Genomic DNA, 17,060 nt, shown 5'->3' with positions numbered 1-17,060 from the left:
CTGTAGGTCCTCACCAGACATCACCCGCAACACTGTTGCCTATGGGCACAAACCCACCATCGCTGCACCAGACAGGACTGACAAAGTGCTCTACACTGACGAATCGCGGTTTTGTCTGGATTCGTCGTTAATGGAATGAGCATTACACCAAGGCCTGTACTCTGGAGCGGGATCGATTTGGAGGTGGAGAGTCCGTCATGGTCTATGGCGGTGTGTCACAGCATCATCAGACTGAGCTTGTTGTCATTGCAGGCAATCTCAACGCTGTGCGTTACAGGGAAGACGTCCTCCTCCCTCATGTGGTACCCTTCCTGCAGGCTCATCCTGACATGACCCTCCAGCATAACAATGCCACCACGCACAGAACGAGCAGTATGGCTGATTTCCTGCAAGACAGGAAAGTCAGTGTTCTGCCATGGCTAGCAAAGAGCCCGGATCTCAATCCCATTGAGCACGTCTGGGACCTGTTGGATTGGAGGGTGAGGGCTAGGGCCATTCCCCCCAGAAATTTCCGGGAACTTGCAGGTGCCTTGGTGGAAGAGTGGGGTAACATCTCACAGCAAGAACTGGCAAATCTGGTGCAGTCCATGAGGAGGAGATGCACTGCAGTACTTAATGTAGCTGGTGGCCACACCAGATACTGACTGTTACTTTTGACCCCCCCTTTGATCAGGGACACATTATTCCATTTATGTTAGTCACATGTCTGTGGAACTTGTTCAGTTTGTCTCATTTGTTGAATCTTGTTATGTTCATACAAATATTTACACGTTAATTTTAAGTTTGTTGAAAATAAATGCAGTTGACAGAGAGAGGATGTTTCTTTTTTTGCTGAGTTTATGTATGGACTGTATGCGATTATGGAGAGTGAATTTTAATTGTTTATTTTTCATCTTGCTAGCTAGTTGTGGCCATCTGGCTAGTATCAGCAAAGACTTTCTACAACAATTGAAACATTAGCGCAGCTAGCTACCTATCTAACATTGACTAGACCACAAAGCAACACACACAGACATGCATTGCCAAAAAACGCTAATTCCACCTGTTTTTTTTTTAACAAGGCTGAGTGGCTGATGACTTCAAGGTATTTTTTTGTGTGTACACAAGTCTCATTAGGTCGTTACCTAACGTTTTCATATGAATGCTCCAGTGATGTGCAAGGGCTGTTTTCAAGAGACCATTCCCTTAATGTGAAACTGAACTTACCCAAAACGTTGTTACCACTTACTCAGAATATTCAATATGACTGTTCTAGACCCGTTTCATTGGAACGTGGAAGTGTCCAGTTTTCTGAGGCTAAGCAGAATATTCCATCAACGTCACACCAAACATACACAGAACATGGTTGCCATGTTCTCAAAATATAAGATATGAATATTCTAGACACTTTTTTGTACATTCTGGGTAAGTTCGGATTGACATTAAGGGAATGCTACTCTCTAACTCTTCATGCCAAAACATGCTAAATAGGTTCTCAGGAGGTTTTTGCTAACATACATAGAATGTTCCCCTAACTAACTGAAAACTGGACACTCAAACATCAGGGGAACTTTACGGTTAACATTACAGAAAACGTTCTCTCTCTCCCTAGAATTTATAGCTGGGCCACTACTCAGAATACCAAAGTGTTGTGTTATGGTCTGTGATTGTTTCCAGACCTGGGTTCAAATACGATTTCAAATATCTCAATTACTTTCACATACATTCAAAGTAAGTCATCAGATATATTTTATTTCACGAGACAAGTAGTTTAATATGTTAATGTATTTGGAAATATACTTGGAAAGTATTTGATAATACTTCAATACACTAACTCAAATACACTACCATGCATTTAACCCAGGTATTCAAAAATGTTATTTTTAAATTATTCTTATTTCACCTTTATTTAACAAGGTAGGCTAGTTGAGAACAAGAACTGCGACCTGGCCAAGATAAAGCAAAGCAGTGCGACACAAACAACAACACCGAGTTACACATGGAATAAACAAACATACAGTCAATAATACAATAGAAAAAGTCTATATACAACGTGTGCAAATTAGGTATGATACGGCAATTAAATAGGCCATAGTGGCGTTATAATTACAATATAGCAATTAAACACTGGATTGATAAATGTGCAGAAGATGAGTGTGCAAGTAGAGATACTGGGGTGCAAAGGAGCAAAATTAATAAAGTAAATAACCGCATGGGGATGAGGTAGTTGGATGGGCTGTGAGCTGCTCTGACAGCTGGTGCTTAAAGCTAGTGAGAGAGATATGAGTCTCCAGCTTCAGTGATTTTTGAAGTTCGTTCCAGTCATTGGCAGCAGAGAACTGGAAGGAAAGGCGGCCGAAGAGGAACTGGCTTTGGGGTGACCAGTGAAATGTACCTGCTGGAGCATGTGCTATGGGTGGGTGCTGCTATGGTGACCAGTGAGCTGAGATAAGGCGGGGCTTTACCTAGCAAAGACCTATAGATGACCTGGAGCCAGTGGGTTTGGCGACGAATATGAAGCTAGGACCAGCCAACGAGAGCATACAGGTCATAGTAGTGGGTAGTATATGGGGCTTTGGTGACAAAATGGATGGCACTGTGATAGCTAATTGGATGCAGTCTGAGTAGAATGTTGGAGGCTATTTTGTAAATTATATCGACAAAGTCAAGGATCGGTAGGATAGTCAGTTTTACGAGGGTATGTTTGGCAGCATGAGTGAAGGATGCTTTGTTGCGAAATAGGAAGCTGATTCTAGATTTAGGTTTGGATTAGAGATGCTTAATGTGAGTCTGGAAGGAGATTTTACAGTCTAACTAGACACCTAGGTATGTAGTTGTCCACATATTCTAAGTCAGAACCGTCCAGAGTAGTGATGCTGGACAGGCGGGCAGGTATGGGCAGCGATCGGTTGAAGAGCATGCATTTAGTTTTACTTGCATTTAAGAGCAGTTGGAGGCTACAAAGGGAGAGTTGTTTGGCATTGACTCTCGTCTGGAGGTTAGTTAACATAGTGTCCAAAGAAGGGCCAGATGTATACAGAATGGTGTCGTCTGCGTAGAGGTGGATCAGAGAATCACCAGCAGCAAGAGCGGCATCATTTATGTATACCGAGAAAAGAGTCGGCCCGAGGATTGAACCTTGTGGCACCCCCATAGAGACTGCCAGAGGTTCCGGACAACAGGCCCTCCGATTTAACACACTGAACTCTGTCTGAGAAGTATTTGGTGAACCAGGCGTTGCAGTCATTTGAGAAACCAAGCCTGTTGAGTCTGCCGATGAGAATGTGGTGATTGACAGAGTCGAAAGCCTTGGCCAGGTCAATGAAGACAGCTGCACAGTATTGTCTCTTATCGATGGCGGTTATGATACCGTTTAGGACCTTGAGCGTGGCTGAGGTGCACCCATGACAAGCTCTGAAACCAGGTTGCATAGCTGAGAAGGTAAGGTGGGATTCAAAATGGTCGGTAATCTGTTTGTTAACTTGGCTCTCGAAGACCTTAGAAAGGAAGGGTAGGATAGATTTACGCAGTTCTCTAGCAGTTTGGGTCTAGAGTGTCTCCCCCTTTGAAGAGGGGGATGACCGCGGCAGCTTTTCAATCTTTGTGGATCTCAGACGACACGAAAGAGGCTAGTAATAGGGGTTGCAACAATTTCGGGAGATCATTTTAGAAAGAGAGGGTCCAGATTGTCTAGCCCGGCTGATTTGTAGTCGTCCAGATTTTGCAGTTCTTTCAGAACATCAGCTATCTGGATTTGGGTGAAGGAGAAATGGGGGAGGCTTGGGCAAGTTGCTGTGGGGGGCGCAGGGCTATCGACTGGGGTCGGAGTAGCCAGGTGGAAAGCCTGGCCAGCCGTAGAAAACTGCTCATTGAAATTCTCAATTTTCGAAGATTTATCGGTAGTGACAGTGTTTCCTAGCCTCATTTCAGTGGGCAGCTGGGAGGAAGTGCTCTTATTTGAAATAAGTATTTGAAAATACTCAAATACAGTTGGTAGACTATTTGGTACTTACACATATTCAAATAAAAGTACTTTTGTGGGGGGGCTGAGTATTTAGAAATACTCAAATACAGAGAAAAATATGTTTTAAAAACCAGACACCCAAGTACATGTATTTGAACCCAGTTCTGATTGTTTCACACAAGATGTGTTGTTGCTCCAAATGGATTCAACCTCTACACATTTTATTTTGTTACTTGTTTGTTTCCCCCTTTTGTTTCTCAGAGTTGTCAGCTGGATTGGCAACACCTTCCCACTCTGCAGGCAATTGAGTACATTGAGTACACCTGTTTCTAGTTGAATTGCATCCCCTTATATTTGAAAGCCATACCTAGGCACCTCAATCCAGCCATGGCTACAATAGAGGAGAGTGGAGAATGACATACTGTACGTGAAATGGGGATTCAAAATTGTGCCTTGATATTAAAATAGATTCTTATGAAATGCAGAGTCTTTGTAGTGTCTGGTATATGTAGGTTCAGTGTGCTGTTCCCCTTTCTCTGAGATAAAGGGCCTCATATTAGTCTTATCAGTGTGGTGTCCTGGCAGGGCTGTTGTTTTCCATCTTGCCCCCTCACCGGGAGATGCTGCTGCTGTCTCTGGTCCACACTGATCTGGAATTCCACCAGGCACTCGCTGTGTTTCTCTGCGAGTCCAAAATCTGCCGATAGTCTACTGACTGCATTATATGGGCATTAGGCATGATGTCTGATCACTTATAGGGGAACAATGTCAAATTTAGGAAAGTTCCTAAACATCTCTGACTTAAGATAAGATATACTTGATAAATCCACCCGAGATGGAAATTTAGTATTTTACTACTTTTATCCAACCACTCAGATATACACACAAACAAACAAACACACTGGAGGCTTGGTCACAGGTTCACAATTTTACCTTTACTGAGATCTCAGCCAAGCAAGCAGAGCTTTCTGCGTGTGCAACACACCTCATGAACACAACACTGTCACGAGCAGTTTGCAAAATATATTTATATATATTAAAAAAATATATATATATATAAATAAACTTTCACTCACGTAGCATATTATAACAACATTCTTCTGTGGGAATTTCAGTGCTTCAGCATAACGTCTTCTGTAGGTTTCCTCATGGTTCTATTTGAAGTCATGTTCTCAGAACATTAAGAAGAAAACATTAACGGTGGTCAGAGAACTTTCTTAGAATGTTCTTTAAAAACATGTACATTCTGTTCTCAGCGTCAACAAAACTCTATCTTCTACTTTGTTAAGTGTGTTCAGGTGTGTTGGCCGCACCAACTAGTACCTGAAAAGACTAAAATGAACAGCTTTGTACGTGTAAAAAAACAAACATGGCATGCTATCTCCATCCTGGTGGCACAGTGGACTAATTTCATGGATAGGTTCGTATCACTGACGCTGTGGAATGTGAAATGTGTTTGTTTGATTACTGTCTAAGCAAGTTCATTTCCATGTGTCCTATTTGTGCTTAGAGTTCCAAGCAGTTAACCAAAACTAAGCTAGCAGTGTTATTAAAAGTATTCAAAAACCTCCAAATAACCTTTTACATTTAGTTTAATTTATTCACAAAATTTAGAATGTTCTCAGAACATTATTTAATTACCTTTTAAATAACTTATAATGTCTGTTCTCAGAACGTTAATTAAACCTCCCAGGAATACTTTCAGGGAACCATAATAAAACATTCTCAGAACCTCCCTGCAACCTAAACAGAACAGGCAACATTTTCACTTCTGTTCTCAGAACATTTAAAAAACGTTTGGTTTTACTGGTCAGGAAATGTATTGGGCGTCGTTCCCAGAACCAATGGGAAACCGAACACTTACTTACACTTACTTTCCAACAACTTCCTAGGAACCAAATGTGATAGCTGGGTTGTGGCGTAGCACTCACTCTCGCTCTACCTCGCTCTCCTCCTCGCTCTCCTCCTAAAGTTAGAGAGGTCCGCACTTTGGCAAACAGTCCAACACTATGTCAGAGAACTTTAGGCACTTAGACAAATTTCCGAAATTTCCAAATGTCTGTCTAAATCACTAAGTTTTGTTGACATTATTATTTATAACCAATATATCACCAGGGAATCACATTGAGTGAAAATATCAAGGGAGAGTGATGCCAGTGACGACTTGTGATGACCATTCACTGAGATCAGTAACATTGCTCTTGCTTTAGCTGTTGATTGATTAAGGAACCGGGCCCCAGCCCAGAGAGCGGCCCAGTGTTGGGAGGCAGGATATGGGTCAGAGGAGACACTCTACAGGCCACTTCAGGGACATTCGTCCCCTGCTCCCCTGCTACTGATCCTGCTCCACAGCAGCGTTTTATGAACTGCCAGCAAGGAGAGGAACTAGCTCTTGCTATAAGCTATTCATAGTTCACACGTTTTATATGGCATGTTTGTATTTTATATGGGTTGTGTGTGCATGTGTATGTGTGTGTATGTGCCTGTGTGCGTGTCTGTGACTAACTGAGTGACTAAATTAGTGTTTACAGCACACTAAAATTCTATACCTGATGGCAGACGTTGGACAATCAATTGTTTTGCCTTGAGACCTAGCTAAAGTGTAATGTTATGTACACAGAGCGGAGAGACAGAGAGAGCTTTCGATGATGCTGCAGTTCAGTGGCAGGTTGTGGAAACAATGTTGAACAATGTTGATGACATGACAGACTCACAGACAGTCTTGCCTCTGCCTCCTCATCCTTTTAGCAGGGCTTCAATCGATACTTCACAGCTCACACACAACACACACACACACACAGACAGACGAATACAAAGAAGTGACATGGAGCGTAAACGAGAAAGAGGAAGGAGAGATCCTTAACAAGATGCTCCCAATGATAGTGAAGACCTGATCCTACAGGGAAACTGCACAAACAGACAGGGATTGAGATAGAGTGTGCTAAACAAGCCAGGGGTTCTATGTATATATTGGACTGTGCGTGCGTTTGTGCAGTTTGGTATTGTCTTGTTTATTAGACAACGAGAGGAGCAGTGGGGGATAGCCGGAAAGTTTTTGTGCTGGAGAGTGGTTTAAACACCCATTAGGTGATTGTTTTTCCTGTCGCCTTTTGTGCTTTACTGGTTTACCTTTTGTTGTAGCAACAGGTAACAAATCTTGCTGTGATGGCTCACTGGTATTTCACTAAATAGATGTGGGAGGTTATTTGTTGGAAAATTGTATTTTGTTTCAAATTCTTTGTGGGTTGGTATAATCTGAAATATGTGTCTCTAATATAGTCATACATTTGGAATGAGGTTAGGAAGTGCACCTCATTTTGTGGGCTCTCGGAGCCAGGTCTGCTTACAGTGGCCTCTCTCAACAGCAAGGCTGTGCTCACTGAGTCAAAGCTTCCCTTAATTTTGAGTCAGTCACAGTGGTCAGGTATTCTGCCACTGTGCTTCCAGTTCACTTGTTTTTTTTGGTTAATTCCTTCCAATGTGTCAAGTAATTATCTTTTTGTTTTCTAATGATTTGGTTGGGATTTTGATAATTAGCAGGGATCATCCTAAATCTGCTCTGCATTCATTATTTGGTATTTTTATTCTCTCTCTCTCAAATGACTTCATTGGCATGGAAATTGTTCCCACATACATTGCCAAGCAAACATATAGATCAAATCAATGATGACACAGATAAATAGTAATATTCAATGATTAGTAACAAGTAACTTGACAATACAGTAAGAAATGAATGAGGACAATAATGAAATAGTGAGAAAGACACATGTAACAATGTTATTGCTCTGGTTGGTCACTCCACTAGCTATCCCTACGGGTGTGGCAGGAAGCTACATATTTTGCAGCTAATATGGCATTTTTTCTCCCAATAGATATTGGATTTTCTCCTTTTCTGCTTTGTTTAAAAATAATGTATTTGTTTTCAATTTGTGAAATAAAATTGCCGTAAGTCTGTGTAGTTCTCGCCGGGTAGGAGAAAATGCAGATCTGTCTCAGGGCAGAGTGAGCACAACCTATCCTCTCTGGGTAGCCAGAGTTGTCTGTGACGGCCAGTCTCTCTCTCTGTCTTGAGCGCTCTCGCTCTTTCTTTCTCTCCCTCATAAATTATATTTTTCTGCTCCCCCAAACTCTTTTCCCACCGCCACATTCTACCATTTGGCTGCAGCCCCCCAACAACAGCCCCCTCCCTTCACCCCTGGTGGAGTGGATGACAGCTGCTGATTGATGTTGAGGCTGCGAGGGGTGGGGGATTGATGCTGATTGGACAATCCGTGCTCTATTTCCCAACCTTCCCCAGTAGCAGGAGAACGTCAGCCGCGTGCCGGGCACCTCGTCACAACTAGTGGCATATTTTTCTACCGCTAATGCCATGTAACATAGAGGGATGGATGGAGAGAGAGCAGAGGAAGGAGATAGCGAGATGGTTCAAGAGCTAGAGATAGGAAGAGAGAGAGGGTTAGAGATAGGGAGATAGGCTGGAATTCACTTGAGTGGGATAGGAGAGAAGAACAGGGAAGGATAAAACGAGAGGGATAAAGAGAGTAAGGAGACAGAAACATTCCACACATCCTCCCTACGTGTTAATTTATCTGTTGTCTAGCAAAGCTAGTGAAAGTGAAAACAATTCCTGCCTTACATTTGAAATATAGCCTAATCATAATAATATTCTAAGCAAAGGCACAGTCCTATTGTAGGTCATCAGGACCATTTTCTTATGTTAGTCCCTTTCTAATGCTTTCTACACAGGGCTTAGTTCACTGTGCACTGCACTGACGTGTGTCTTTCAGCTCCTGTATGTCGTATGCTAGTGTAATGACTCCATGCTCTGACTGGGAACATGTATAATTGGTGTGGTGCTGTTGGTAGCAGGTCTTCCCTGGGGAGAGAGGTTATGTCTCCTGTGTTGACGCTACTGTAAACAGGACAGCGATACTAACAGGTAGGCTACTCCTCATGTCAACACAAAGTCAAAGTCAGACAGTGTAACACTGCCAGGCTGTATGATGTGCTAATACCATGTATTGTAAATTATGTGTCTAAGGTAAGTCATTCATTAATCACTCAGTTACTCAGTTCCTAAACATGACATACAGTAGGCCACAATTATACAAGGACATTCTATTAAATTATTACAGTATTCTATTCAATTCTAGCAACAATATTCATGTATATCATCAAGCTCTAACTCTGTACACACACACACTGCCGTTTATATCCTGATAAATATTTAATCTTTCGGGTTTTCTTGCACACAGGAAGTGCAACATGTAAACCTCATCTCTGGTTGTCCTTAGCAACAGGTCTGAAACTGAATGTTGCACAGAAGCTGTAGCAGTCTAGTTCTACTGAATGTGTCTGTTATCTGTTCTGGTGCATGTGTTTTGCCTGGGCATATTTCCCTCTCACACCTCAGGGGTCAGTCATAATTACACTCAGTAGTTACTTTAGTACAAACAGTTAAAGGGATTATTTACCATCAAAACTAAATTGTGTGAATTTGAATTTGGCCTGTTACTGTAAGAGGTGAGGCTGAAAACAGTAATGAGAGACCATTTTTCTCGATCCTACTTTCTCTCACTGTATTTAGGAACAGAAGACCAGTGCTATAGTTATTCCCGATTTGTACAGTTCCCAAGGTCTTTCGTTGCTGAAACAGTTATGATTACTTGTGTTCTATTTTTTCCATTCATACAAGAAACTGGAGCTTCTCACGACTAGACAAAGAGTCCTACCATTGATGCTGAGTGGTTTTGGAAGTTCATCAGCCTGAGTTAGGCCCAGTTCATTGTTCCTGTAGAATTGAGAAGAGGGACACAGATTGTAATGAGGCCAAGCCTGTCTTCACTGAGCCTTTTGTCTGCCTGCTGCCTGCCTGCCTGCATTGAGAATCCATTATGTCATGTATCTCACATGTCCAGAGCTGCTGAGAGCACAACTGACAATAGGGTTTGAATTTGAAAGAAACCTTGAATTCCTATTTTGAACAGTGTTTCATGGTTTTAAGATGACGGTGATGACTGAGCATTTTGAGCCTTTCTAAAAAAAAGAGTCCTACTATTTCAGACTGGGAGGAGTTTAATTGAAAAACATTGGCTTGGAAAATAACTTGCAACTCTCTCAAACCCAACAAGCCTCAATCCAAGTTGGTGGAGCTGCTTTAGAATTATTCAATGATACAGTACTTGTTACAGAAGTACTGAGCTACTCTATCAGCACACCTGCATCAAATGCCCCCAGTGTGGGAAATACTACCAGAGAGAGAACAGCTCATCCACTCCCTCCACAGCAGAGACATTCATTAGATTACCACAGACTCATAGATCATCAAGGGACACACTTTGTATGGCAACGACGATGACTCAAACTCCCAGCAAACTTTATTTTCTTCAACTCAGGTCACTGTGACACACACAGAGCGGCAGAAGGACAGTATAATCCCAATACATTTGCCAATTAGGTGATTCATCAAAGGGTATTGTATGGCTCTTTAATAGGGAGATGGCCTTAGTATGAAACCGCTGCTGCTGTAGTTCATTGTCTCTGTCATTTAAAATGGAAAAGAGAAAAGACACTAAATCTTAAGTCTGTGCCACGATGAACTGTAGTTATTTTGAGATGTTTAGAGACAGGTTGTTTCCTGAGTGATCAAATGCTTCGAGTTCAAATATAGTGCTTGAATGTTTGTGTCAGAGAAACAGCTTTGGTTCTGGACGGCAACTTTGAGCACTTACCAAGCTGTGTGTGCGTGCATGCCTCCACGGCAATGTGTGCGTGTGTGTCCTGACTTTCCTACTCACAGATGGGTTACGACTTCAGTCAGCCATCTGCCAGGTGTGTGACGGCTCCTGTCATCTCTGTCTCTGTAAAGAGAGGACCTCAATGACCCCTCTCTCTATTGTCTTCTCTCACTCCCTCCCACTGTAGTGATACTGAGGCTCTGTGTCTGTCTGTCTGTCTGTCTGTCTGTCTGTCTGTCTGTCTGTCTGTCTGTCTGTCTGTCTGTCTGTCTGTCTGTCTGTCTGTCTGTCTGTCTGTCTGTCTGTCTGTGTCTGTCTGTCTGTCTGCAATCAGTGTAGATGAAGGGGAGGTGACTGGTTAAAGAAGGATTTTTAATCCTTGAGACAATTGAGACATGGATTGTGTATATGCTCCATTCAGAGGGTTAAATCGAAAGACAACATATTTAAGTTTCTTTGAACGAGGTAGTGTTACTATTTTATTATTCTCGATGGTGCAGCTGTAGAACTTTTTGAGCATCCGAGGGCACATGCCAAATCTTTTCAGCTTCCGGAGGGGGAAGAGGCGCTGCTGTGATCCCTTCACAACTATACGGGTGTGTGTGTGGACCATGTTAAGTCCTTAGTGATGTGGACGCCAAGGAACTTGAAGCTCATTTTGACATTAGCCAACCTTTTAACTGAAAACGTGGCCAGATGGTTGATATTGAGAAGAGTGCTAACTTTAAAGGTGCAGGCCATAAGGAGAAAATGAATTGACCAGATGTAGTAGAAAGTAATCTCCCCTGAATAGCCCACACATTTGTTGTTTTTTTTCAGACCATTATGTGTAACAACATAGTCCACATTTTTTCATGGTGATATAGGTAGGCCTTTATACTACAGATGAACTTTGGAGACAAATATGGGCCTATTCGTGGTTCAGTTAGACCATGAAGACAAATCTTTTAAAATTAAACTATCACAGAGGGTTTTTTGAGCCATACTGTATGATCACAATGCCAGAAGGGAAATAAAATACCCAGACGATAGTGTCAGTTCCTCTGTGTTGATAAAGATGACCCGTCTTTTACCTCCTGTGTGCGTTTAAAGCCTGTGATATGCCACCACTAGTAGATAGGGGTGTGTGTGAGACTTTCTTAATTTCCTGGTTCCTCGCATCATGTCCACGTCCACCTGCTTTGTTCACTGCAGTCTCAAAGCAAGCAGTGACCAAAATCGCACCCTGTCAGATTCAGCCAGACACGGTCGTGGACGTTCTGCCACCCTCCTGTACTCCCGCAAAACTAGAATAGTCCCAGTAAGCAAAATTATGTTAAAAAGATTTATAAAATACATATTTTCCAGGCGGTGAAATTTGTATATTTTATTTTCTGAATGAAAGGTGAAAATACATATTTCCCTCATGTTTAAAATATGTCTTTATCCCGGACATTGAAAATACGTATTTTCTTGACTTTGAAATCAGGTTTCTTTTCGGTTAAGAATTAAAGTTGAAAATACGTAATTTATAGATGTCTATGTTTTGACCAAATCAAGGCTGTTTCAGACTGGACCAAATCTGAACCAAACATAGACGTCTATGATTGTTTCAGATTTGGTCCAACAGCACCAAGATGCGCTGGGAATGGACAAGCAAAATGTTTTACGTCCCTGCCTTTGACAAAGTGGGCACTGCTTATCTCAGGGCGGCATCAGCGCTCACCTATAAAGCCCATATGACTGCCACTGGTTGAGATACATTTTTTAGTTTTTTAGGGAAGAATTATGTGTTGTTGGAGGTGCGTCTTGGTCAACTAAGCTCGGAAAATGCCGCCTTTGCCAATCTGCCGCCATAAGCGGCCGCCTAATCCTGCCTAATGGGTGAGCTGGCCTGCATTCAGCTCCCACACTTCCTGTTTGTGGGGACCTGTTCTTCTGAGTGGTTCTCTCTCAGTCCTATGATTAATGGACCTAGCTGTGTTTGAATATTTACTATATATTACTTGCTCCTTCCTCGTTCTCAATCTTGGTTTCCGCCCACAGTGAGGCAACAACATTTGTGTTTGTTAATTGAGCCCTATGTTTTGGCAAATGTAATTGCCATTGAGTTAACCACCAACAAAACTGCTCCCTCGTTTTAGGTCAAGCTGGTTGGTAGTAATGCTGATTAATGACCTTGGTTTCCTCTTTCCACAGGTACGACACGCCCCCCTCGAGACGGTGAGGTCCCTGGGGTTGATTACAACTTTATGTCCATAGAGGACTTCCTAAATCTTGAGCAGTGTGGAACACTACTGGAAATAGGAACGTATGAAGGTGAGGATGGTGATGTTGGTTATGTTGGTTTGGTGGTGGTGGTGATGATGGTAGACTGTAGGAGTGGAGAATAGGATCTTTCACCAGTTCACCAGATTCTCCTCACCTAGATTAGTACAGTGCACCGCAGTGATAAGTCTTCTGTCCTGACAGAAACTACAATCCACCTGTGTGTTGTGTGTGTGTGTGGGTTGTGTGTGTGTAACAGCGTTAATCTGCTTGGTGCCTGTACCACTGTGTGTTTGACACCTTTCTCTCTGCCCCGCAGACAATGTCAAATGCCTGTCCACAGGAGCCTATTGCCTTCCAAATACAAATACATACAAAGCAGACCTACGTACAGTGTGTCAGTGACATGACATGCAGTGGCATTGAGATAAGAGTTGCATTTTCATATCCAAAATTGTCACTTTCCCAGAGAATTGTGGATAGACTTTTTAAAGATACTTTCAGGATATACAGCTTCAGTTGTAGATAATGACATACAATTTGTGTTTTGTTATGAACATGTGTTGCTATCTCTTGGATTGCATTGTGGGAAATACATCTTAGTAACAGATCTGGCACTGACCAATGTAAGCCAGTCATTTGAATGTATACTTTAACGAGGTAAAGATTCTCTTCCCTTCTGAGCCGGTCCATTGTATTATCTGTGTATGCTCCCTGCTCCCAGACAATAGAGCTCTCCCCTCTCAGTCTATAACACCATTGGCTAGCGGGAAAAGCCTGCTTTTCCAGCAGCTGCTTATTCCCACCATTTCAGGATGCATTGTGCTCTGGCATTGTCTTTTTTTCCCCTGCGTAAGATTTAGAGATTTTATAGATCTCCTTCCTGCTATCTCTGTCCTCTGTCTCTCTTTCCCTTCCTTTTTTCTCTCTGGATCTTTTTCTTGCCCCCCTCTTTATCTCTGTTCCTCTCTCTCCCCTCCCTCTCTCTTCCTCCCTCCCTCTCTCTCAGGCATGCTAATGTCCCTCTTGTTGCCTAGGTAACTATTATGGGACCCCCAAGCCGCCGAGGCAGCCCGTGGTTGGGACAGTGATTTTCAGTAATGCTGTGCTCCTCAACGGCCCCCCAGGCTCCCAGCAGTCAACTCCCAAGCACACCAAGTCCTACAATGACATGCAAAACACCCGAGTAGTGCCTGCTGACTACGAGGATGACGACCAGACCACGGAAATGAACAACAGTTTTACAGGTGAGTCATTGTACATTGCAGTCAGACAGTTAGATACAGACGAACACTACCAAACCAGGCTGGTGTTCACTGTGGTGTGTGTGTGTTCGTGCATGTGTGTTTGTATGTGTGCTAGTATGTCTACACGCGTGAAAGAGCATGTGAGGGAGTGTGCCTGTGTTTGTGCTTTCTTCTGCTCTGTATTGCTGGGTGTCTGGAGGTTGCATCATGTCTTTGTGATGCTGATTTCTCTTTGTGTGAGTCTTAACACTGCCATCTGCCTGCGAGGAGGGGAGAAACACAGTACAAGCAGAATTCATAGGGCCTCGATCTCCTCTGTCACTCTTTCTCTCTCCCTCACATCTTTTTCTCTCTCTGTTCTACTCCTTCTCTCTTCCACTCATTTTTTTATCTCTCCCTCTTCTTTTTCTCTCTATTCTACTCATTCTTCTCTCTTCCTCTCATTTGTGTCTTCGTCTAATGCACTAATCTATCTGTTAATAGAGTGTTAATATTTCCCACCTATTTAAGGTGATGAGTATATCACTTTGTGTCTAACTAAGTTTGAAATATTGCCTATCAGAACCGGTGTTAATGTGTTTGCCCAGAAATAAAGCTAGCTGATGGGCACGGATGAGTGTTTTTCTCTCTGTCCGTCTCCCTCTCTTTGAAGTCTGTTCCATCCTGGAGAGTGTGTGAGACATTCAGTCAGTTCCTAGATGGAGGGGCTTTTTCCTAGTCGGGTGGGCGGACTGTATGAATCTATGGCCCTCTCTGTGTGTCCTGCCATCCTGGCAGAGTGGTGAATTAGCGTTTGATCACCCCTGAACGGCTCACGGATGTGAGGGAGGCCTGGAGGGAAGGGAGGAACTAGGAGTTGGGGTTTAGAGAAATGGAAGCTGATCGCTTATGCATTATAGTCATTGGGCCCCATTCCTTTTGGACCAACAGCCAGGGGGTTACCAGAAGGAGGGCGATAGGGAGGGAGAGAAAGAAGATAAAGCGGGAAGGATGTTTTGTGGTCATGATCAGGTCATGCATTGATATAATGCATACAGTCGTCTTAGCATAAAGTGTCTTATCATTCCACCTGTAGATTCACACATTCCGATTGCTGCATGAAACCTAAACCTTCCCTCTCTGTTTTTTTCGTGTTGTGCTCCTTATATACCCAGGATCCTTAGTGCGTAGTCTCTTCCCCTCTCCCTTGTTGTGCACAGGTAACTCTAGCGACCAGGACGAGAGCCGCGGCGGTGTTCTTCGGCCATATCCCGCGCGCGAGAATGCTCCGTCCTATGGTCTGAACAACGTGGCCGCCTCCACCTCGGACAACGGGCAGCAGACGCATGCCCAACCCCAGGCCTCTCCTGAAGACCCCCTGGGACCCCTGCCAGACAACTGGGAGATGGCCTACACAGAGAATGGAGAAGTCTACTTTATAGAGTATTTATAATATATCTTATACCATATACCCCACCCACCCTTAACCTGTTGCGACGAGCAAACCCGGATCCGGGATCCTATTTATAGCCTCAAGCTCATTACCATAACGCAACGTTAACTATTCATGAAAATCGCAAATGAAATGAAATAAATATATTAGCTCTCAAGCTTAGCCTTTTGTTAACCTATACAGAACATGTACTTTACAAAGTATATATGATATACCCTATACACGTCATCCTACAACCCACAATAGCTTGCATCATAGTGTACATATTCACCCTATTACCCTATGTACAGTAACTACTCTTATCTTGTACCAAGAACAGAGAGGTCTACTTCATAGACTAAATACCCAAACAGAACTCTATACTGTATACTCCCTATACTATGTATACTACTATACTATACAAGCCTCTCGTTCCTGTTTCCCTGTACTCTCCCTCCTCCTCTCCCCCAGACAGGCCTGTCATTGCTCAGTTCTCTCTAGGCCGTTAATCCTCCATAGACTGATCTCCTTAGAGATCACAGGCAGGTCAGATCACCTGACCACTTCCATGCAGCCCAGCCCTCTGTCCTCAGACCAACACACAGAGCTGGGGCTGCCTGCCTGACTAGCTGGGAGAGGATGAGGAAATGGCTGGGTGCATTCATCACCTGCATGTTGGTCTGCTTTTATTATTGGACTGGCAAAGTTAAGAGAATTGAAAGGAGAGCTTGTGTGGTGATGTTGAGGCACCAGCCACCTATTCTATACAACACGTCAGCACTGACAGGTCTCCTTCCAACCCTCTTCTTTGTGTTTCTCAATGGGGGAGAGTCTTGTTTTATTGTAGAATTGATCTCTCTTTGATTTCACTTGCTTGTTTTAGCGACAAGCCTATAGACATTAACCCCTCACATCCATGTGCTGATGAGATCATTGGGCTTTTGTTGCTTTTTGTGCTTATCACCTTGACTTCAGAGCCAGTCTTTAACAGCTCTGTGTATGTGTTGTTTCCTCAGCCACAACACAAAGACCACATCGTGGATCGACCCCCGGTGTCTTGAGAAACCTCTGAAACCTCTGGAAGAGTGTGAGGATGATGGTAAGCCAGGCCCTGTGTGTGTGTGTGTGTGTGTGTGTGTGTGTGTGTGTGTGTGTGTGAGCTGTGTTACACTCATTTCTGTGCTGTATTGTTTACCACCTAATCTTGCACCTTGTTGATGCAATCAGTAGATGGTGCTACTGAACTCTTAGTCACAGATATAAATATGATTAAGTGTTTTTCAATAGATAGAAATAGCAATGGTGTCTTTTTGTAGGCACTACAACTCCATCGTGGCTCTTTGGACAAAGCTTATGGGTCCATAATATTTAACCGTGGACGTATGGAGAAAATGTTCTCTTTTTTCCTTTTTGTTGGCACTACTGTTGACTCCCCCAAATGGGGATTTGTGCTCTGTGATTGGCTCAAAGTCAAG

At 43.1% G+C, this 17,060-nt stretch overlaps 1 protein-coding gene across 50 annotated transcripts in view; it reads left to right on the top strand.

The window, feature by feature from the left end:
* The window catches only part of LOC110531155 (membrane-associated guanylate kinase, WW and PDZ domain-containing protein 1), a 314,347-nt gene that overhangs the window by 202,812 nt on the left and 94,475 nt on the right, over nucleotides 1-17,060 (top strand). For 21 of the 50 annotated variants that reach the window (XM_090184128.1, XM_090184126.1, XM_090184123.1 and 18 more), the window contains 4 exons: nucleotides 12,859-12,978; nucleotides 13,965-14,174; nucleotides 15,329-15,596; nucleotides 16,602-16,684. In XM_090184128.1, the coding sequence (XP_090040254.1) occupies nucleotides 12,859-12,978; nucleotides 13,965-14,174; nucleotides 15,329-15,596; nucleotides 16,602-16,684 (681 nt within the window). The remainder of the gene's footprint in view (nucleotides 1-12,858; nucleotides 12,979-13,964; nucleotides 14,175-15,328; nucleotides 15,597-16,601; nucleotides 16,685-17,060) is intronic. The other 29 variants (XM_090184134.1, XM_090184132.1, XM_090184131.1 and 26 more) reach the window with 3 other exon arrangements.

Source organism: Oncorhynchus mykiss, chromosome 9, assembly GCF_057628025.1.
Source record: "Oncorhynchus mykiss isolate SJ-2025 chromosome 9, ASM5762802v1, whole genome shotgun sequence".
Lineage (NCBI taxonomy): Eukaryota > Metazoa > Chordata > Actinopteri > Salmoniformes > Salmonidae > Oncorhynchus > Oncorhynchus mykiss.
Note: the sequence above shows the minus strand (reverse complement) of the source record. Positions and strands in the feature narration are given on the sequence as shown.